At 47.4% G+C, this 22,856-nt stretch overlaps 1 protein-coding gene across 1 annotated transcript in view; it reads right to left on the bottom strand.

The window, feature by feature from the left end:
• The window catches only part of WDR43 (WD repeat domain 43), a 462,775-nt gene that overhangs the window by 379,528 nt on the left and 60,391 nt on the right, over nucleotides 1-22,856 (bottom strand). The window contains exon 4 of the mRNA XM_069236209.1: nucleotides 7,153-7,273. Coding sequence (XP_069092310.1) covers nucleotides 7,153-7,273 — 121 coding nt within the window. The remainder of the gene's footprint in view (nucleotides 1-7,152; nucleotides 7,274-22,856) is intronic.

Below are 22,856 nucleotides of genomic sequence, written 5' to 3' on the forward strand. Positions count from 1 at the left end.
CTTTTTCTCTATTTTCCTAGCATGATTTTGCTTGGCAGAAGTCGAGCGCTTTACACAGTTCATTTCACTTTTTCGGGTTACATACATAAAAGCACTTTTGCCGATAGATGAAAAGTCGGGTTAGGAGTTTACAACGCGATCAGCTCTAACATGAGCAAACGCGAGACCCGTTGCATTGCAAATGCTTGTTTCGTCTGGTGCCTCAGCAAACACAAGCCCTGTAACGCATCAGCTACAGCTGGACGCAACAGCAATCCAAAAATGAGCTGCCGACTTTGGAGCTGGGGAACACTGTTCGAGTCTCGGCGCGGACGCAACATCCTGTGATCCTGGGCAAATCACTTAATCTCCCCTTGCTACCAAAAATTGTGTCCTTGTGTAATGTAACGAAGCTCATGTAAACTAAATACCTTTGTGTCAAGTTCGTGCAATATAAAAAAGCAAAACAAAAAAAAAGCGCTCCAATATCCTTGTGTCGAGTTTGCGCTACATAAAACTGCAAAAAAATATATAAAAAAAGAACCTGCAGACATCAAAGAAACAGCAAGATGCCTGAAAACTAGGAAAAGGAAGAAATAACACCGCCATAAGCGCGAAGGCAAAAACAAAAAGTAGTGTGCCCACACTAAGGTATATGTCCCATTGTGCATTAATCCACGGAAAAGGGCCAGTCACCAAGGAAGTTAAAAAAAAAAAAAAAAAGCCCGAAGGCGGGACAAACGTAGAGCATGTACCTAAGAAACCAAAGGAATCTGGATTGTCAGGCCAAGGAACAAATGAAAGTGACGGGCGTGCATGTGCGCTGCCTAGGTTTAACCTAAAAAAAAGTAGTTACTTTATTATGCTCTAAGGTGGTTGAGGTCTCTCCCAGGGTTTATCAGGTTGTTGAAAACAGTACTGCTTGTGACCCTGGAATCTGCCTTGGTTCACTGAAAGAAAAATTAAGAGCTCATATCCCATCTAGATTGCAGCCGGCATCCCTTCTAATGGAGGAAGACTTCAAACTCTGAAAGTCTGAAACCCTGCATGAAGGGATGGATTAGGGGCTACTCGCTAAACTGTCCCATTTTTGAGTCAGAATCATAGGGAGCCTAAAGGGCATGGATAGTCTTGACCGATAGAAGCCCTAGAAAAAAGTTGCTCTCGTATTACGGTCATTTAAATGGGCATGTAAATTCCATGACAAATGTAATGTGCAATAAACTGCTGACTGAATAGAAAAAAAAAAAAGAAAAAAAAAACATTGCCTATCTCATGGGTTACACATGTACATTATCAAAATTCTCCTTTGGTGAAAACAAGTTTTAGAAAACAAAGCAATCTAATAGCAACCTTTTATTTAATTTCTTCTGCTTAAACGTTAATGAAAAATCACATTGGCACACTTTACACTGGGAAAAATCAAACTGAATGAATGTTTTCTGGAGTACTACAGTCCCAACCCACAGAATGGGCAATATACTTTTTAGGTTGAGCGCATAAGCACTTTTCAACCTGTTGTAAGTATTCTGTGTGCTTTTAACCACACCCATCTGAAGCTCATCACTCATTCGTGAACTTGCCTTTCAAAAATCCCTTGATGTCATTGGTAAATGCTTTACGTATTGTCCCGCCTTGGGGCTGTTTTGTTACTGTCTTGCAGAGTGACTCCGTTACATGGATTATTCCACGATTGCCGAAATATTTCAGAATTTAACTATTCTTTTGTGTCTCCCCTTCGTCCTTCATGGCACTTACAACATAGCACAGTTTACTCCATCGGCGGTATTGAAGCACTGGTCACATTGTGCAGGAAAGTACGCTCTTTTTTGGCATGGTTACCCCCACTTTTTGGCTGTCTGCGTTTTGACTGTTCACTGGGATACTGCTAAACAGGATCCCAGTGACTGCGCTCTGTCTAAACTGGGCTGTTCCCGGCTCCGCACACCTCACAATTGGGATTTAAGTTCCTAGTATATGGTACCTAGGTACCCAAAGCATTGGGGCACCAGGGCAACATTGTTTCACCGGCTCCTTCCAGCAACTGCAACATTTCCCTGGCTGTGCATCGTCTGAGGGCAACAAGTCTTCAGCCTGACGAAAAAGCAAGACGAAATCTCACTTGGCGTGAAGGAGTCACTCCACTGCAATCCATAGGCACCAAATGCAACGACGATCGACTGAGGATCTTCCATCCTGCAAAACTGCATGGATCCTGCAACACAGGTGGTGGTCTGGAGTGGTTCCCTCGGTCCTCTCTACCAGCTGTCCAACTTGGGAGACGATAAGTCCTTGCAGGACAGTAGCCCTGTGTACCACAAGTCTTGCAGCTAACAAAGCTTGTTGGCTCTTCAGGCTCCATGAAGCACTCTTCCCTGCAAAGCACAGTCTTGCCTGCCGCTCAAACTGGACTTGGTCCTCTTCATTCACAGGTCCTCTTCTGTCAGGATCCACATTCTGCTTCTTCCAGTCTTGCTTGGGTCTTGCACAGTTGTAGGAAGTTGGCTCTGTATGCACTATTTCAAAGTAAGGAATAGTATGCAGAGTCCAAGGGTTCCCCTTAGAGGTAAGATAGTGGCAAAAAGAGATAATACTAATGCTCTATTTTGTGGTAGTGTGGTCGAGCAGTAGGCTTATCAAAGGAGTAGTGTTAAGCATTTGTTGTACCTACACACAGGCAATAAATGAGGAACACACACTCAGACAAATCCAGCCATTAGGTTTTGTTATAGAAAAATATATTTTCTTAGTTTATTTTAAGAACCACAGGTTCAAATTCTACATGTAATATCTCATTTGAAAGGTATTGCAGGTAAGTACTTTAGGAACTTTGAATCATTACATTAGCATGTATACTTTTTACATAAAACACAATAAGCTGTTTTAAAAGTGGACACTTAGTGCAATTTTCACAGTTCCTGGGGGAGGTAAAGTATTGTTATTTTTAACAGGTAAGTAAGTCACTTACAGGTCTCAGTTTTTGGTCCAAGGTAGCCCACCGTTGGGGGTTCAGAGCAACCCCAAAGTCACCAAACCAGCAGCTCAGGGCCGGTCAGGTGCAGAGGTAAAAGAGGTGCCCAAAACACATATGCTTCAATGGAGAGAAGGGGGTGCCCCGGTTCCAGTCTGCCAGCAGGTAAGTACCCGCGTCTTCGGAGGGCAGACCAGGGGGGTTTTGTAGGGCACCGGGGGGGGGGGGACACAAGTCAGCACAAAAAGTACACCCTCAGCAGCGCAGGGGCGGCCGGGTGCAGTGTGCAAACACTCATCGGGTTTGCAATGGTTTTCAATGAGAGACCAAGGGGTCTCTTCAGCGGTGCAGGCAGGCAAGGGGGGGCTCCTCGGGGTAGCCACCACCTGGGCAAGGGAGAGGGCCTCCTGGGGGTCACTCCTGCACAGGAGTTCCGTTCCTTCAGGTGCTGGGGGCTGCGGGTGCAGGGTCTTTTCCAGCCGTCGGGAAATAGAGTTCAGGCAGACGCAGTTAGGGGGAGCCTCGGGATTCCCTCTGCAGGTGTCGCTGTGGGGGCTCAGGGGGGACAACTTTGGTTACTCACAGTCTTGGAGTCGCCGGAGGGTCCTCCCTGAGGTGTTGGTTCTCCACCAGTCGAGTCGGGGGTCGCCGGGTGCAGTGTTGCAAGTCTCACGCTTCTTGCAGGGAGTTGCAGGGGTCTTTAAATCTGCTCCTTTGAAACAAAGTAGCAGTTCTTTTGGAGCAGTGCCGCAGTCCTCGGGAGTTTGTCTTTCTTGAAGCAGGGCAGTCAGAGGATTCAGAGGTCGCTGGTCCCTTGGAAAGCGTCTCTGGAGCAGGTTTCTTTGGAAGGCAGGAGACAGGCCGGTAAGTCTTGGGCCAAAGCAGTTGGTGTCTTCTGTTCTTCCTCTGCAGGGGTTTTTCAGCTCAGCAGTCTTCTTCTTGTAGTTTCAGGAATCTAAATTCTTAGGTTCAGGGAAGACCTTAAATACTAAATTTAAGGGCGTGTTTAGGTCTGGGGGATTAGTAGCCAATGGCTACTAGCCCTGAGGGTGAGTACACCCTCTTTGTGCCTCCTCCCAAGGGGAGGGGGTCACACCCCTAATCCTATTGGGGGAATCCTCCATCTGCAAGATGGAGGATTTCTTAAAGTTAGAGTCACTTCAGCTCAGGACACCTTAGGGGCTGTCCTGACTGGTCAGTGACTCCTCCTTGTTTTTCTCATTATTTTCTCCGGCCTTGCCGCCAAAAGTGGGGGCCGTGGCTGGAGGGGGCAGGCAACTCCACTAGCTGGAGTGTCCTGCCGTGCTGGCACAAAGGGGTGAGCCTTTGAGGCTCACCGCCAGGTGTGACAGCTCCTGCCTGGGAGAGGTGTTAGCATCTCCACCCAGTGCAGGCTTTGTTACTGGCCTCAGAGTGACAAAGGCACTCTCCTCATGGGGCCAGCAACATGTCTCGGTTGTGGCAGGCTGCTGGAACCAGTCAGCCTACACAGATAGTCGGTTAAGGTTTCAGGGGGCACCTCTAAGGTGCCCTCTGTGGTGCATTTTACAATACAATGTACACTGGCATCAGTGTGCATTTATTGTGCTGAGAAGTTTGATACCAAACTTCCCAGTTTTCAGTGTAGCCATTATGGTGCTGTGGAGTTCGTGTAAAACAGACTCCCAGACCATATACTCTTATGGCTACCCTGCACTTACAATGTCTAAGGTTTTGCTTAGACACTGTAGGTGCACAGTGCTTATGCACGGGTGCCCTCACCTATGGTATAGTGCACCCTGCCTTAGGGCTGTAAGGCCTGCTAGAGGGGTGACTTATCTATACTTGCATAGGCAGTGAGAGGCTGGCATGGCACCCTGAGGGGAGTGCCATGTCGACTTACTCATTTTGTTCTCACCAGCACACACAAGCTGGCAAGCAGTGTGTCTGTGCTGAGTGAGGGGTCTCCAGGGTGGCATAAGACATGCTGCAGCCCTTAGAGACCTTCCTTGGCATCAGGGCCCTTGGTACCAGGGGTACCATTTACAAGGGACTTATCTGGATGTCAGGGTGTGCCAATTGTGGATACAAAAGTACAGGTTAGGGAAAGAACACTGGTGCTGGGGCCTGGTTAGCAGGCCTCAGCACACTTTCAATTCAAAACATAGCATCAGCAAAGGCAAAAAGTCAGGGGGTAACCATGCCAAGGAGGCATTTCCTTACAACAGTCCTTTTATAAAGTTGACCTGTGGGTTTGGGGAAAAACCAGGTACTTGCGTCTTCTCTCGGTTGCTGGGTGGCACTCTGGTGCTTACCTTTTCGGGTTCCTAGTTGTTCCAGCTCCCCTCTACGGATTCCATTTCTTTGGGTGGGGACTGACTTTCGCATTCCACTTACTTAGAAAGTGTAGTTTGGTCTCCCCCTAGGGACTTTATTTTGGGATATTTCACTGTTTTCTATTGCTTTCTACGCCAATTCCTAACGTCTAATGTGTAAATAATAGTGTTTTTACTCACCTGCTAGTGAAGTATTGCCTATACAGTGTTTTAGCATTTGTGTTACCATAATAAATCACCTTTATTTGTCTAACACTGTGTGGTTCTTTCGTGTGTGTAAGTGCTGTGTGACTGCAGTAGTATTGCATAAGCCATGCATCTCACCTAGCCACGTCTTGGCTGCTCATCCACAGCTACCTTTAGAAAGCCCTGGCTTCCTAGACGCCGTCCAAGGTAATATCACCATAGGTGTTCACCACATACCAGGTCAGCTTTCTACACGTTGTTCACCCTTACCTTATCACTCATTTCTTTTGGCTCTCCCCTTTAACCTCCAAAGTTTTCGCAAAGCTATGTAATTGATAAATGGTTTACAAAAAACACACAAATTCTCAAAGCGGTTCTCCTGACAGCGAGAGCAGATGCTACAATATTCACTGCACTCTGGGAACTCGCCCCATAATGCTTTTCAGGCCATTACTTTTAGAAAACATTTCTGTTCATAACTCAGCCTGTGGTGGTCCTAGGACAATGGGACCACAACACAAACTCTCACAACAATGTGCTTTGTCTACATTATTTCTGGACCCCCCCCCCCCTCCAAAATAATCCCTCCCACCATTCAGTGTTTTTAAGCACTCATATTTTTTTGTTTTACAGCTGGGAGTAGTTTGTGTTTTTGGCCTTGTATGCAATTTCATTGCAGTAGGCCTGCTAGCCATAAAAATGTGGAATGTGCTATGCCCTCCAGGTGCTAAGTATATGGTTACAGTGAATTATTTTCTGCCATTTCTTTTCATGTGGGCATGCCCCCTAGGGGATAACTAGGACTACATGACCTTGTTTCTTACAAATGCTACTTTCATTACGGTGTCCTCTGGGGGCTATTCTGAGCACTACAGTCTAATGCCAAAAGTTTATTTCTGTGAAAGGTTTTTAATTGGGTTTACATGATAATTGTATGTTTTATAAATCTCTCCTTATTGCAATTATGACAATGATTCAAACCACCTTAAAATCCTTATTACATTATGACTGTTTGAACACTCCTGATATGTTTGGCTGACCCTTATAGTTTATTTATTTTGTTACTCCTCCGTGGCTCTCTTGTCTTTTTTGGGGGAATTGCCTTAGCCAGCCAGCAACTCTAAATGGCAACACTCATTTTTGGGTGCAGAAAGCGTAAGGTATATGGAAGTGCTTTAGTAATATGCAGGGCCATTGGAATTGTGGCAGGAAGAGAAAATTATGAGGCAGGGTTGACCAATCTGTGTGGCAAGAAAAGTCCAGTTGTGAGTTTACAACGCCAATAGATCCAACTCAAACAAATGCAAGATCTACTGCATTACAAATGCGTATTACTTCAGCTGTACCTCAACTGCTCAGCTGCCAATGTAGAAAAACGTTAAGGGAAAGAGCTACTTGTAGAGCTCGCTGGACCCCAGACCTTTGGAGCTGAACAACTTAATCAGCACCTACTCTTTCAGGAAACGTTTTTCTAAATTATGGTAATGGTTTAGTACCTCAACTAGCCCTTTAATGGCTGGCTGTATAGCACAGGTTAGTTCAATCAGAAAATGACTGACCGGACATACGAAAACTATACTGAATGTAACAGTTGGTACACTTCACATTTTAGATCATTTAATTAATCACATCAGGCTGATCTACAACACTTATAGCGTACATAATTGCCAGAAGCAGAAGTACTTAGCAAAGGAAACATACTCTGTAGACTTCTTTGGTCTCCAAATCCCACAGCTTAATGGTTCGACCAGCCGAAAGCAACATTTTTCCATCTGGACTGATACACAAACAGTTGACACTACTGTTATCGCCTTTCCATTTGCTGTTTGGAGGAATAAAATTAAGAAATATTTTAGAGTGATTTACCTCTATTGAAAACATTTTCTTTAATCAGCACATCATACATTGGAATAAACTAAGAGCAGATGGATGGTAAAGTTACGAATTCAGTCAGCGAGAGTTTGTCAGCTATGAGCTTATAAAGGCCTGCATTATGACTGCCCTTAATCCAAGAATGCTAAATGTGGATCCAGGAAAGAACGGTGAATGTCAGAATTTAAGGATATGGATTCAATGAATATGAATTTAACTTCTACAAATGCATAATACACCCTAGATCTATTGTTAAAATGTTAGAAACGCAAGAGGATAAAGTGATGCATACAAACAGCATTTCGCCAGTTAGTTAACATGAACAAAAAGTGGCTGAAGTAGGGCAATGAAAGCATAAATGTATTATATTCTGTAGTAATAAAAAAAAAAAAAAAAAAAGGGGGGGGGTGGGAATTTCACTTGTGCAATAGGTTTTCTAATGGCTACGATCATTTTCATGCAGGTTTCCCATCTTGATTTCTCCTCTCCTTCCCCCTTCACGTTCTCCAGAACATTCAATCTGCTACGTCATTACTCTATTTACTGACCTTATTTTGTCTGACATTTTTACGAGAAAACTGAATCCAGGACACCCCAAAGACATGGGCTTTTATAAAAGCATTTCCACCTTTTTTCCCCAATAGACTTCTTATTTGAATATGGGCTGCATTATATTCAGCTGCAAAGCACCAAATACATACAAAAATAGGCTAGAAACTGGCATTTACTACATTCAAGCCAGTTTTGTTTGAACAATTCATCTAATGTTTTGCTTCTCAGAAACGTTGAGTAATAAAATTTGACATGAGAAAGCACTGTGAAAAAGAGAAGTAAAAACATAAGAGAAAGTGCTATAATGGGTATAACATGCAAGAAAAACAATTAAAGAAACATTCCAAATAAAGGGGAGGTGTAAGGAAATGCCTCCTTGGCATGGTTGCCCCCTGACTTTTTGCCTTTGCTGATGCTATGTTTACAATTGAAAGTGTGCTGAGGCCTGCTAACCAGGCCCCAGCACCAGTGTTCTTTCCCTAACCTGTACTTTTGTATCCACAATTGGCAGACCCTGGCATCCAGATAAGTCCCTTGTAACTGGTACTTCTAGTACCAAGGGCCCTGATGCCAAGGAAGGTCTCTAAGGGCTGCAGCATGTCTTATGCCACCCTGGAGACCTCTCACTCAGCACAGACACTTGCTTGCCAGCTTGTGTGTGCTAGTGAGAACCAAACGAGTAAGTCGACATGGCACTCCCCTCAGGGTGCCATGCCAGCCTCTCACTGCCTATGCAAGTATAGGTCAGTCACCCCTCTAGCAGGCCTTACAGCCCTAAGGCAGGGTGCACTATACCATAGGTGAGGGTACCAGTGCATGAGCATGGTACCCCTACAGTGTCTAAACAAAACCTTAGACATTGTAAGTGCAGGGTAGCTGTAAAGAAATGGCTCCCTGTTGCAGTTACCCCCCCACTTTTTGCCTGATACTGATGCTGACTTGACTGAGAAGTGTGCTGGGACCCTGCTAACCAGGCCCCAGCACCAGTGTTCCTTCACCTAAAATGTACCATTGTATCCACAATTGGCACACCCTGGCATTCAGATAAGTCCCTTGTAACTGGTACTTCTAGAACCAAGGGCCCTGGTGCCAAGGAAGGTCTCTAAGGGCTGCAGCATGTCTTATGCCACCCTAGAGACCCCTCACTCAGCACAGACACACTGCTTACAAGCCTGTGTGTGCTAGTGAGAACAAAATGAGTAAGTCGACATGGCACTCCCCTCAGGGTGCCATGCCAGCCTCTCACTGCCTATGCAGTATAGGTAAGACACCCCTCTAGCAGGCCTTACAGCCCTAAGGCAGGGTGCACTATACCATAGGTGAGGGTACCAGTGCATGAGCACTGTGCCCCTACAGTGTCTAAACAAAACCTTAGACATTGTAAGTGCAGGGTAGCCATAAGAGTATATGGTCTGGGAGTTTGTCAAACACGAACTCCACAGCACCATAATGGCTACACTGAAAACTGGGAAGTTTGGTATCAAACTTCTCAGCACAATAAATGCACACTGATGCCAGTGTACATTTTATTGTAAAATACACCACAGAGGGCACCTTAGAGGTGCCCCCTGAAACTTAACCAACTAGCTGTGTAGGCTGACTGGTTCCAGCAGCCTGCCACACTAGAGACATGTTGCTGGCCCCATGGGGAGAGTGCCTTTGTCACTCTGAGGCCAGTAACAAAGCCTGCACTGGGTGGAGATGCTAACACCTCCCCCAGGCAGGAGCTGTAACACCTGGCGGTGAGCCTCAAAGGCTCACCCCTTTGTCACAGCCCAGCAGGGCACTCCAGCTTAGTGGAGTTGCCCGCCCCCTCCGGCCACGGCCCCCACTTTTGGCGGCAAGGCTGGAGGGAACAAAGAAAGCAACAAGGAGGAGTCACTGGCCAGTCAGGATAGCCCCTAAGGTGTCCTGAGCTGAGGTGACTCTGACTTTTAGAAATCCTCCATCTTGCAGATGGAGGATTCCCCCAATAGGGTTAGGATTGTGACCCCCTCCCCTTGGGAGGAGGCACAAAGAGGGTGTACCCACCCTCAGGGCTAGTAGCCATTGGCTACTAACCCCCCAGACCTAAACACGCCCTTAAATTTAGTATTTAAGGGCTACCCTGAACCCTAGAAAATTAGATTCCTGCAACTACAAGAAGAAGGACTGCCTAGCTGAAAAACCCCTGCAGAGGAAGACCAGAAGACGACAACTGCCTTGGCTCCAGAAACTCACCGGCCTGTCTCCTGCCTTCCAAAGATCCTGCTCCAGCGACGCCTTCCAAAGGGACCAGCGACCTCGACATCCTCTGAGGACTGCCCCTGCTTCGAAAAGACAAGAAACTCCCGAGGACAGCGGATCTGCTCCAAAGAAAAGCTGCAACTTTGTTTCCAGCAGCTTTAAAGAACCCTGCAAGCTCCCCGCAAAAGGCGTGAGACTTGCAACACTGCACCCGGCGACCCCGACTCGGCTGGTGGAGATCCAACACCTCAGGAGGGACCCCAGGACTACTCTAAGACTGTGAGTACAAAAACCTGTCCCCCCTGAGCCCCCACAGCGCCGCCTGCAGAGGGAATCCCGAGGCTTCCCCTGACCGCGACTCTTTGAACCCAAAGTCCCGACACCTGGGAGAGACCCTGCACCCGCAGCCCCCAGGACCTGAAGGACCGGACTTTCACTGGAGGAGTGACCCCCAGGAGTCCCTCTCCCTTGCCCAAGTGGAGGTTTCCCCGAGGAACCCCCCCCTTGCCTGCCTGCAGCGCTGAAGAGATCCCTAGATCTCCCATTGACTTCCATTACAAACCAGACGCTTGTTTCTACACTGCACCCGGCCGCCCCCGCGCTGCTGAGGGTGAAATTTCTGTGTGGACTTGTGTCCCCCCCGGTGCCCTACAAAACCCCCCTGGTCTGCCCTCCGAAGACGCGGGTACTTACCTGCAAGCAGACCGGAACCGGGGCACCCCCTTCTCTCCATTCTAGCCTATGTGTTTTGGGCACCACTTTGAACTCTGCACCTGACCGGCCCTGAGCTGCTGGTGTGGTGACTTTGGGGTTGCTCTGAACCCCCAACGGTGGGCTACCTTGGACCAAGAACTGAACCCTGTAAGTGTCTTACTTACCTGGTAAAACTAACAAAAACTTACCTCCCCCAGGAACTGTGAAAATTGCACTAAGTGTCCACTTTTAAAACAGCTATTTGTCAATAACTTGAAAAGTATACATGCAATTTTGATGATTTGAAGTTCCTAAAGTACTTACCTGCAATACCTTTCAAATGAGATATTACATGTAGAATTTGAACCTGTGGTTCTTAAAATAAACTAAGAAAAGATATTTTTCTATATAAAAACCTATTGGCTGGATTTGTCTCGGAGTGTGTGTACCTCATTTATTGTCTATGTGTATGTACAACAAGTGCTTAACACTACTCCTTGGATAAGCCTACTGCTCGACCACACTACCACAAAATAGAGCATTAGTATTATCTATTTTTACCACTATTTTACCTCTAAGGGGAACCCTTGGACTCTGTGCATGCTATTCCTTACTTTGAAATAGCACATACAGAGCCAACTTCCTACAGTAGCCATAAGAGTATATGGTCTGGGAGTTTGTCAAACACGAACTCCACAGCACCATAATGGCTACACTGAAAACTGGGAAGTTTGGTATCAAACTTCTCAGCACAATAAATGCACACTGATGCCAGTGTACATTTTATTGCATAATACACCCCAGAGGGCACCTTAGAGGTGCCCCCTGAAACTTAACCGACTGTCTGTGTAGGCTGACTAGTTCCAGCAGCCTGCCACACTAGAGAGATGTTGCTGGCCCCATGGGGAGAGTGCCTTTGTCACTCTGAGGCCAGTAACAAAGCCTGCACTGGGTGGAGATGCTAACACCTCCCCCAGGCAGGAGCTGTAACACCTGGCGGTGAGCCTCAAAGGCTCACCCCTTTGTCACAGCACCGCAGGACACTCCAGCTAGTGGAGTTGCCCGCCCCCTCCGGCCCCGGCCCCCACTTTTGGCGGCAAGGCCGGAGAAAATAATGAGAATAACAAGGAGGAGCCACTGGCCAGTCAGGACAGCCCCTAAGGTGTCCTGAGCTGAGGTGACTAACTTTTAGAAATCCTCCATCTTGCAGATGGAGGATTCCCCCAATAGGGTTAGGATTGTGACCCCCTCCTCTTGGGAGGAGGCACAAAGAGGGTGTACCCACCCTCAGGGCTCGTAGCCATTGGCTACTAACCCCCCAGACCTAAACACGCCCTTAAATTTAGTATTTAAGGGCTACCCTGAACCCTAGAAAATCAGATTCCTGCAACAACAAGAAGGACTGCCTAGCTGAAAACCCCTGCAGAGGAAGACCAGAAGACAACAACTGCCTTGGCTCCAGAAACTCACCGGCCTGTCTCCTGCCTTCCAAAGAACTCTGCTCCAGCGACGCCTTCCAAAGGGACCAGCGACCTCTGCATCCTCTGAGGACTGCCCTGCTTCGACGACAAGAAACTCCCGAGGACAGCGGACCTGCTCCAAAAAGACTGCAACTTTATCCAAAGGAGCAGCTTTAAAGAACCCTGCAATCTCCCCGCAAGAAGCGTGAGACTTGCAACACTGCACCCGGCGACCCCGACTCGGCTGGTGGAGAACCAACACCTCAGGGAGGACCTCCGGACTACTCTACGACTGAGTACCAAAACCTGTCCCCCCCTGAGCCCCCACAGCGCCGCCTGCAGAGGGAATCCCGAGGCTTCCCCTGACCGCGACTCTCTGAAACCTAAGTCCCGACGCCTGGAAAAGACCCTGCACCCGCAGCCCCCAGGACCTGAAGGACCGGACTTTCACTGCAGAAGTGACCCCCAGGAGTCCCTCTCCCTTGCCCAAGTGGAGGTTTCCCCGAGGAAGCCCCCCCTTGCCTGCCTGCAGCGCTGAAGAGATCCCTTGATCTCTCATTGACTTCCATTGCGAACCCGACACTTGTTCTAACACTGCACCCGGCCGCCCCCGCGCCGCTGAGGGTGAAATTTCTGTGTGGGCTTGTGTCCCCCCCGGTGCCCTACAAAACCCCCCTGGTCTGCCCTCCGAAGACGCGGGTACTTAACTGCTGGCAGACTGGAACCGGGGCACCCCCTTCTCTCCATTGAAGCCTATGCGTTTTGGGCACCACTTTGAACTCTGCACCTGACCGGCCCTGAGCTGCTGGTGTGGTGACTTTGGGGTTGCTCTGAACCCCCCAACGGTGGGCTACCTTGGACCAAGAACTGAACCCTGTAAGTGTCTTACTTACCTGGTAAAACTAACAAAAACTTACCTCCCCCAGGAACTGTGAAAATTGCACTAAGTGTCCACTTTTTAAATAGCTATTTGTGAATAACTTGAAAAGTATACCTGCAATTGAAATGATTCAAAGTTCCTAATGTACTTACCTGCAATACCTTTCAAACAAGATATTACATGTTAAATTTGAACCTGTGGTTCTTAAAATAAACTAAGAAAAGATATTTTTCTATACAAAACCTATTGGCTGGATTTGTCTCTGAGTGTGTGTACCTCATTTATTGTCTATGTGTATGTACAACAAATGCTTAACACTACTCCTTGGATAAGCCTACTGCTCGACCACACTACCACAAAATAGAGCATTAGTATTCTCTTTTTACCACTATTTTACCTCTAAGGGGAACCCTTGGACTCTGTGCATGCTATTCCTTACTTTGAAATAGCACATACAGAGCCAACTTCCTACATTGGTGGATCAGCGGTGGGGTACAAGACTTTGCATTTGCTGGACTACTCAGCCAATACCTGATCACACGACAAATTCCAAAATTGTCATTAGAAATTGATTTTTGCAATTTGAAAAGTAATCTAAATTCTTAAAAGACCTGCTAGGGCCTTGTGTTAGATCCTGTTTAGCATTTCTTTTAGAGTTTAAAAGTTTGTAAAAGTTTGAATTAGATTCTAGAACCAGTTTTAGATTCTTAAAAAGTATTCCAACTTTTAGAAGCAAAATGTCTAGCACAGATGTGAATGTGGTGGAACTCGACACCACACCTTACCTCCATCTACAGATGAGAGAGCTAAGGTCACTCTGTAAACTAAAGAAAATAGCAATGGGCTCCAAACCTACCAAAGTACAGCTCCAGGAGCTTTTGGCAGAGTTTGAAAAAGCCAACCCCTATGAGGATGGCAACACAGAGGATGAAGATAGTGACTTGGAGGGAAATTCCCCCCCCCTCCAGTCCTACTTAGGGAGAGCAGGGCTTCTCAAGCCCTGACTCCACAAATAATAGTCAGAGATGCTGGTTCCCTCACAGGAGGGACCAACAACTCTGAAATCACTGAAGATAACTCCAGTGAAGAGGACATCCAGTTAGCCAGGATGGCCAAAAGATTGGCTTTGGAAAGACCGATCCTAGCCATAGAAAGGGAAAGACAAGAGATGGGCCTAGGACCCATCAATGGTGGCAGCAACATAACTAGGGTCAGAGATTCTCCTGACATGTTGAAAATCCCCAAAGGGATTGTAACTAAATATGAAGATGGTGATGACATCACCAAATGGTTCACAGCTTTTGAGAGGGCTTGTGTAACCAGAAAAGTGAACAGATCTCACTGGGGTGCTCTCCTTTGGGAAATGTTCACAGGAAAGTGTAGGGATAGACTCCTCACACTCTCTGGAAAAGATGCAGAATCTTATGACCTCATGAAGGGTACCCTGATTGAGGGCTTTGGATTCTCCACTGAGGAGTATAGGATTAGATTCAGGGGGGCTCAAAAAACCTCGAGCCAGACCTGGGTTGACTTTGTAGACTACTCAGTAAAAACACTAGATGGTTGGATTCAAGGCAGTGGTGTAAGTAATTATGATGGGCTGTACAATTTATTTGTGAAAGAACACCTGTTAAGTAATTGTTTCAATGATAAACTGCATCAGCATCTGGTAGACCTAGGACCAATTTCTCCCCAACAATTGGGAAAGAAGGCGGACCATTGGGTCAAGACAAGGGTGTCCAAAACTTCCACAGGGGGTGACCAAAAGAAAGGGGTCACAAAACCTCCCCAAGGGAAAGGTGGTGAGACAGCCAAAAATAAAAATAGTAAAGAGTCTTCTACAGGCCCCCAAAAACCTGCACAGGAGGGTGGGCCCAGAGCCTCTTCACAAAACAATCCTGGGTACAAGGGTAAAAACTTTGATCCCAAAAAGGCCTGGTGTCGTAGCTGTAATCAGCCTGGACACCAAACTGGAGACAAGGCCTGTCCCAAGAAAGGTTCCACTCCAAACTCCAATCCAGGTAACACTGGAATGGCTAGTCTCCAAGTGGGATCAACAGTGTGCCCAGAGCAAATCAGGGTCCACACTGAAGCTACTCTAGTCTCTGAGGGTGGGGTGGATTTAGCCACACTAGCTGCCTGGCCGCCTAACATGCAAAAATACAGGCAGCAGCTCTTTATTAATGGGACAAGTGTAGAGGGCCTGAGGGATACAGGTGCCAGTGTCACCATGGTGACAGAGAAACTGGTTTCCCCTGGCCAATACCCGACTGGAAAAACCTATACTGTCACCAACGCTGACAATCAGACTAAAGCACATCCCATGGCAATGGTAACTTTAGAATGGGGAGGGGTCAATGGCCTGAAACAGGTGGTGGTCTCCTCAAACATCCCAGTAGACTGTCTGCTTGGAAATGACCTGGAGTCCTCAGCATGGGCTGAGGTAGAACTAAAAACCCATGCAGCCATGCTGGGTATCCCTGAACTGGTGTGTGTAAAAACAAGAGCACAATGCAAGGCACAGGGTGAAAAAGTAGAGCTGGAATCTGGAAGAAAGGCCCAGCCTACCAAGAGAAAAGGAAAGTCAGTTGGGAAACCAACTGCAACACAGTCAGAAAAAGAGAACCTCTCTTCTCAGGAAGAAGTTCTGCCCTCTGAGGGAACTAAGCCTTTGGAACTTGAACCTTATCAGGTTGAGCTCTTAGGCCCAGGGGGACCCTCAAGGGAGGAGCTGTGTAAGGGACAAGAAACCTGTCCCTCTCTTGAAGGCCTTAGGCAGCAAGCTGCTGAAGAGTCCAAGGGCAAGAAAAATTGAACACATAGGGTCTATTGGGAAGATGGACTCCTGTACACTGAGGCCAGAGACCCCAAACCTGGTGCCACTAGGAGAGTGGTAGTGCCTCAGTCGTTCAGAGAGTTTATTCTGACCTTAGCCCATGATATTCCCCTTGCTGGGCATTTGGGACAAACCAAGACGTGGGAGAGGTTAGTCAACCACTTCTACTGGCTCAATATGTCCCACAAGGTTAAGGAGTTTTGCCTCTCCTGCCCCACCTGTCAAGCCAGTGGTAAGACAGGTGGGCATCCAAAGGCCCCCCTCATTCCACTTCCAGTGGTGGGGGTCCCCTTTGAAAGAGTGGGTGTGGACATAGTTGGTCCACTAGAACCTCCCACAGCCTCAGGAAATATGTATATCCTAGTAGTAGTGGATCATGCTACTAGGTATCCTGAAGCTATTCCCCTTAGGTCGACTACTGCCCCTGCAGTAGCCAAGGCCCTCATTGGTATCTTTACCAGAGTGGGTTTCCCTAAGGAGGTGGTGTCTGACAGAGGTACCAACTTCATGTCAGCATACCTAAAACACATGTGGAATGAGTGTGGGGTGACTTACAAATTCACTACACCATACCATCCACAAACTAATGGCTTAGTTGAGAGATTCAACAAGACATTAAAAGGCATGATCATGGGGCTCCCAGAAAAGCTCAAAAGGAGATGGGATGTCCTCTTGCCATGTCTGCTTTTCGCTTACAGAGAGGTGCCACAGAAGGGAGTAGGATTCTCACCCTTTGAACTTCTGTTTGGTCACCCTGTAAGGGGACCACTTGCTCTTGTTAAAGAAGGCTGGGAGAGACCTCTTCATGAGCCTAAACAGGACATAGTGGACTATGTACTTGGCCTTCGCTCTAGAATGGCAGAGTACATGGAAAAGGCAACCAAAAACCTTGAGGCCAGCCAACAGCTCCAGAAGTTTTGGTATGACCAAAAGGCTGCAATGGTTGAGTTCCAACCAGGGCAGAAAGTCTGGGTTCTGGAGCCTGTGGCTCCCAGGGCACTTCAGGACAAATGGAGTGGCCCTTACCCAGTGCTAGAAAGGAAGAGTCAGGTCACCTACCTGGTGGACCTGGGCACAAGCAGGAGCCCCAAGAGGGTGATCCATGTGAACCGCCTTAAGCTCTTCCATGACAGGGCTGATGTAAATCTGTTGATGGTAACAGATGAGGATCAGGAGGCAGAGAGTGAACCTCTCCCTGATCTTGTCATCAGACCCAAAAGATGGCTCAGTAGATGGAGTGATCTACTCAGACACCCTCTCTGGCCAACAGCAAGCTGATTGTAGGAGAGTCCTACAACAGTTTCCTGAACTCTTCTCCCTAACCCCTGGTCAGACACACCTGTGTACCCATGATGTGGACACAGGAGACAGCATGCCTGTCAAAAACAAAATTTTTAGACAGTCTGACCATGTTAAGGAAAGCATCAAGGTGGAAGTCCACAAGATGCTGGAATTGGGAGTAATTGAGCGCTCTGACAGCCCCTGGGCTAGCCCAGTGGTCTTAGTCCCCAAACCTCACACCAAAGATGGAAAGAAAGAGATGAGGTTTTGTGTGGGCTACAGAGGTCTTAATTCTGTCACCAAGACAGATGCCCACCCAATTCCTAGAGCTGATGAGCTCATAGACAAATTAGGTGCTGCCAAATTCTTAAGTACCTTTGACTTGACAGCAGGGTACTGGCAAATAAAAATGGCACCTGGAGCAAAAGAGGAAAACAGCATTCTCCACACCTGATGGGCATTATCAGTTTACTGTTATGCCCTTTGGTTTAAAGAATGCCCCTGCCACCTTCCAAAGGTTGGTGAATCAAGTCCTTGCTGGTTTGGAGTCCTTTAGCACAGCTTATCTTGATGATATTGCTGTCTTTAGCTCCACCTGGCAGGATCACCTGGTCCACCTGAAGAAGGTTTTGAAGGCTCTGCAATCTGCAGGCCTCTCTATCAAGGCATCCAAATGCCAGATAGGGCAGGGAACTGTGGTTTACTTGGGCCACCTTGTAGGTGGAGGCCAAGTTCAGCCACTCCAACCCAAGATCCAGACTATTCTGGACTGGGTAGCTCCAAAAACCCAGACTCAAGTCAGGGCATTCCTTGGCTTGACTGGGTATTACAGGGGGTTTGTGAAGGGATATGGATCCATTGTGACAGCCCTCACTGAACTCACCTCCAAGAAAATGCCCAAGAAAGTGAACTGGACTGTGGAATGCCAACAGGCCTTTGACACCCTGAAACAAGCAATGTGCTCAGCACCAGTTCTAAAAGCTCCAGATTATTCGAAGCAGTTCATTGTGCAGACAGATGCCTCTGAACATGGGATAGGGGCAGTTTTGTCCCAAACAAATGATGATGGCCTTGACCAGCCTGTTGCTTTCATTAGCAGGAGGTTACTCCCCAGGGAGCAGCGTTGGAGTGCCATTGAGAGGGAGGCCTTTGCTGTGGTTTGGTCCCTGAAGAAGCTGAGACCATACCTCTTTGGGACTCACTTCCTAGTTCAAACTGACCACAGACCTCTCAAATGGCTGATGCAAATGAAAGGTGAAAATCCAAAACTGTTGAGGTGGTCCATCTCCCTACAGGGAATGGACTTTATAGTGGAACACAGACCTGGGACTGCCCATGCCAATGCAGATGGCCTTTCCAGGTTCTTCCAATTAGAAAATGAAGACTCTCTTGGGAAAGGTTAGTCTCATCCTCTTTCGTTTGGGGGGGGGGGGGGGGGGTTGTGTAAGGAAATGCCTCCTTGGCATGGTTGCCCCCTGACTTTTTGCCTTTGCTGATGCTATATTTACAATTGAAAGTGTGCTGAGGCCTGCTAACCAGGCCCCAGCACCAGTGTTCTTTCCCTAACCTGTACTTTTGTATCCACAATTGGCAGACCCTGGCATCCAGATAAGTCCCTTGTAACTGGTACTTCTAGTACCAAGGGCCCTGATGCCAAGGAAGGTCTCTAAGGGCTGCAGCATGTCTTATGCCACCCTGGAGACCTCTCACTCAGCACAGACACACTGCTTGCCAGCTTGTGTGTGCTAGTGAGAACCAAACGAGTAAGTCGACATGGCACTCCCCTCAGGGTGCCATGCCAGCCTCTCACTGCCTATGCAAGTATAGGTCAGTCACCCCTCTAGCAGGCCTTACAGCCCTAAGGCAGGGTGCACTATACCATAGGTGAGGGTACCAGTGCATGAGCATGGTACCCCTACAGTGTCTAAACAAAACCTTAGATATTGTAAGTGCAGGGTAGCCATAAGAGTATATGGTCTGGGAGTTTGTCAAACACGAACTCCACAGCACCATAATGGCTACACTGAAAACTGGGAAGTTTGGTATCAAACTTCTCAGCACAATAAATGCACACTGATGCCAGTGTACATTTTATTGCAAAATACACCCCAGAGGGCACCTTAGAGGTGCCCCCTGAAACTTAACCGACTGTCTGTGTAGGCTGACTAGTTCCAGCAGCCTGCCACACCAGAGACATGTTGCTGGCCCCATGGGGAGAGTGCCTTTGTCACTCTGAGGCCAGTAACAAAGCCTGCACTGGGTGGAGATGCTAACACCTCCCCCAGGCAGGAGCTGTAACACCTGGCGGTGAGCCTCAAAGGCTCACCCCTTTGTCACAGCACCGCAGGACACTCCAGCTAGTGGAGTTGCCCGCCCCCTCCGGCCACCGGCCCCCACTTTTGGCGGCAAGGCCGGAGAAAATAATGAGAATAACAAGGAGGAGCCACTGGCCAGGCAGGACAGCCCCTAAGGTGTCCTGAGCTGAGGTGACTCTGACTTTTAGAAATCCTCCATCTTGCAGATGGAGGATTCCCCCAATAGGGTTAGGATTGTGACCCCCTCCCCTTGGGAGGAGGCACAAAGAGGGTGTACCCACCCTCAGGGCTAGTAGCCATTGGCTACTAACCCCCCAGACCTAAACACGCCCTTAAATTTAGTATTTAAGGGCTACCCTGAACCCTAGAAAATCTGATTCCTGCAACAACAAGGACTGCCTAGCTGAAAACCCCTGCAGAGGAAGACCAGAAGACAACAACTGCCTTGGCTCCAGAAACTCACCGGCCTGTCTCCTGCCTTCCAAAGAACTCTGCTCCAGCGACGCCTTCCAAAGGGACCAGCGACCTCTGCATCCTCTGAGGACTGCCCTGCTTCGACAACAAGAAACTCCCGAGGACAGCGGACCTGCTCCAAAAAGACTGCAACTTTATCCAAAGGAGCAGCTTTAAAGAACCCTGCAATCTCCCCGCAAGAAGCGTGAGACTTCCAACACTGCACCCGGCGACCCCGACTCGGCTGGTGGAGAACCAACACTTCAGGGAGGACCCCCGGACTACTCTACGACTGAGTACCAAAACCTGTCCCCCCTGAGCCCCCACAGCGCCGCCTGCAGAGGGAATCCCGAGGCTTCCCCTGACCGCGACTCTCTGAAACCTAAGTCCCGACGCCTAGAAAAGACCCTGCACCCGCAGCCCCCAGGACCTGAAGGACCGGACTTTCACTGCAGAAGTGACCCCCAGGAGTCCCTCTCCCTTGCCCAAGTGGAGGTTTCCCCGAGGAAGCCCCCCCTTGCCTGCCTGCAGCGCTGAAGAGATCCCTTGATCTCTCATTGACTTCCATTGCGAACCCGACACTTGTTCTAACACTGCACCCGGCCGCCCCCGCGCCGCTGAGGGTGAAATTTCTGTGTGGGCTTGTGTCCCCCCCGGTGCCCTACAAAACCCCCCTGGTCTGCCCTCCGAAGACGCGGGTACTTACCTGCTGGCAGACTGGAACCGGGGCACCCCCTTCTCTCCATTGAAGCCTATGCGTTTTGGGCACCACTTTGAACTCTGCACCTGACCGGCCCTGAGCTGCTGGTGTGGTGACTTTGGGGTTGCTCTGAACCCCCAACGGTGGGCTACCTTGGACCAAGAACTGAACCCTGTAAGTGTCTTACTTACCTGGTAAAACTAACAAAAACTTACCTCCCCCAGGAACTGTGAAAATTGCACTAAGTGTCCACTTTTAAAATAGCTATTTGTGAATAACTTGAAAAGTATACCTGCAATTGAAATGATTCAAAGTTCCTAATGTACTTACCTGCAGTACCTTTCAACCAAGATATAACATGTTAAATTTGAACCTGTGGTTCTTAAAATAAACTAAGAAAACATTTTTCTATACAAAACCTATTGGCTGGATTTGTCTCTGAGTGTGGGTACCTCATTTATTGTCTATGTGTATGTACAACAAATACTTAACACTACTCCTTGGATAAGCCTACTGCTCGACCACACTACCACAAAATAAAGCATTAGTATTATCTCTTTTTACCACTATCTTACCTCTAAGGGGAACCCTTGGACTCTGTGCATGCTATTCCTTACTTTGAAATAGCACATACAGAGCCAACTTCCTACAGGAGGCAAAGAAAAATTCCAAATAAAGGGGAGGCAAAGAAAAAAAACGAGCAGAAAAAAAGAAAAGAAAACAGATTAGAGAAAAAGAAAGAAGGGCAGTGCAAAAAAAAAAAAAAAGCATTTGTAATGCAGTCGGTCTCCATTTGTGAAACTTAGAACTCTTGGGGTTGAAAATGACAATATTTTTTACTTTTGCATTTTGTATGCAGTGGAGTGATATTTGCACAGCACTACTGCCATTTGTATATATGTCCTCACGGCACTGGAGAACAAGAAAATTGGAAATAGATTGTGAGTGAGGGGATACCGGAGTAATATGCCTGCTGGAAAGAAAAAAAAATAGTAACAACATCCCAGAAAACACAAACACTCATAGGGAATGCAAGATTAAGTAAAGCATTAAGTAAGATTAAGTAAAGTAATATTAAGTAAGAATAAGTAGGAATAAGTAAAGATTAGGTAAAGCGTGTAAGCAGGAACAACATGATTACCTTAACGCTTTTACACGTATTATTCAGAAATCAATGAGTGCTTTTGCCTGAAAAGTTAAGGACATGACTATAGGGCCTCGAAGGGACCCGTGTCAATATACATTGCTTTTATCCTTACAAAGCTTAAGCAGTATAGTTTAAAAAGACCACATCGCTGAAAAGAGAGCTGCAGTACACATTTTAAAAACTAAAATAAGGAAAACAGCTGATAAGGATCATGTTAATTGTTTTCCACTCTACACAACCAGGTACTGCAGTACCTCCAGGAACTGTGCACTTACCCCACCCGGGGAAAACAGAGGTTATTTACAAGCCCTTTACGCCACCCGAGCGTCACTTAATATGGGAAAATATGGCACAAGGGGCTTGTAAATAAGCTCCAATGTTGTTCAAAGAAAGAGGCAAACTCTGTAAAGTGGCGCTAATGTGTGTGGTTGTAAATAAAACAAATCTGCCCACTTTGCGACCACTCTGTCTTGCTTTGTTTAGCCTTTTTTAATGTATTTTGAACCTTTCTCTCAACCCCCCCCTTATCCTGGGGCTGTACGTTGGAATAGAACATTTTCAGAAAAAGATGACATTTGCAGCCAAAGCTTTTCTTTCTTTTTTGGATAAATTTCATAGGGGAACAAATAAAGAAAAGGAGAAGAAAGAGGGTAAGAGGCTTTTGTTGAAGTCATGGGTTTCAGCAAGTGAGGAGCGAGACCAAGATATAGTTAAGTTAAAAAAGGAAGAAAGAGTCTGGGGCAGCTGCCGGCAGCAAAGCAGAACTGAACACTGTGGGGAGGTAGGCAGTGTGAGAAGTGTGGTGAGAGGGTACATTATATTTAGAAGGGGGGCCCCATACACCGTGGTGAGGCAGATAAATCCATGCAATTGGTTGGTTTTATTGCAAGTGGGCCAAAGACGAGCTGAAGAGCAAGCTTTAACAACTTAAATGTTTTCCACTGTACGCAAGAATTGCAGTACTTCCAGAAATGGAGCACTTCCCAATGC

Source organism: Pleurodeles waltl, chromosome 5, assembly GCF_031143425.1.
Source record: "Pleurodeles waltl isolate 20211129_DDA chromosome 5, aPleWal1.hap1.20221129, whole genome shotgun sequence".
In the NCBI taxonomy this organism is placed as follows: Eukaryota; Metazoa; Chordata; class Amphibia; order Caudata; family Salamandridae; genus Pleurodeles; species Pleurodeles waltl.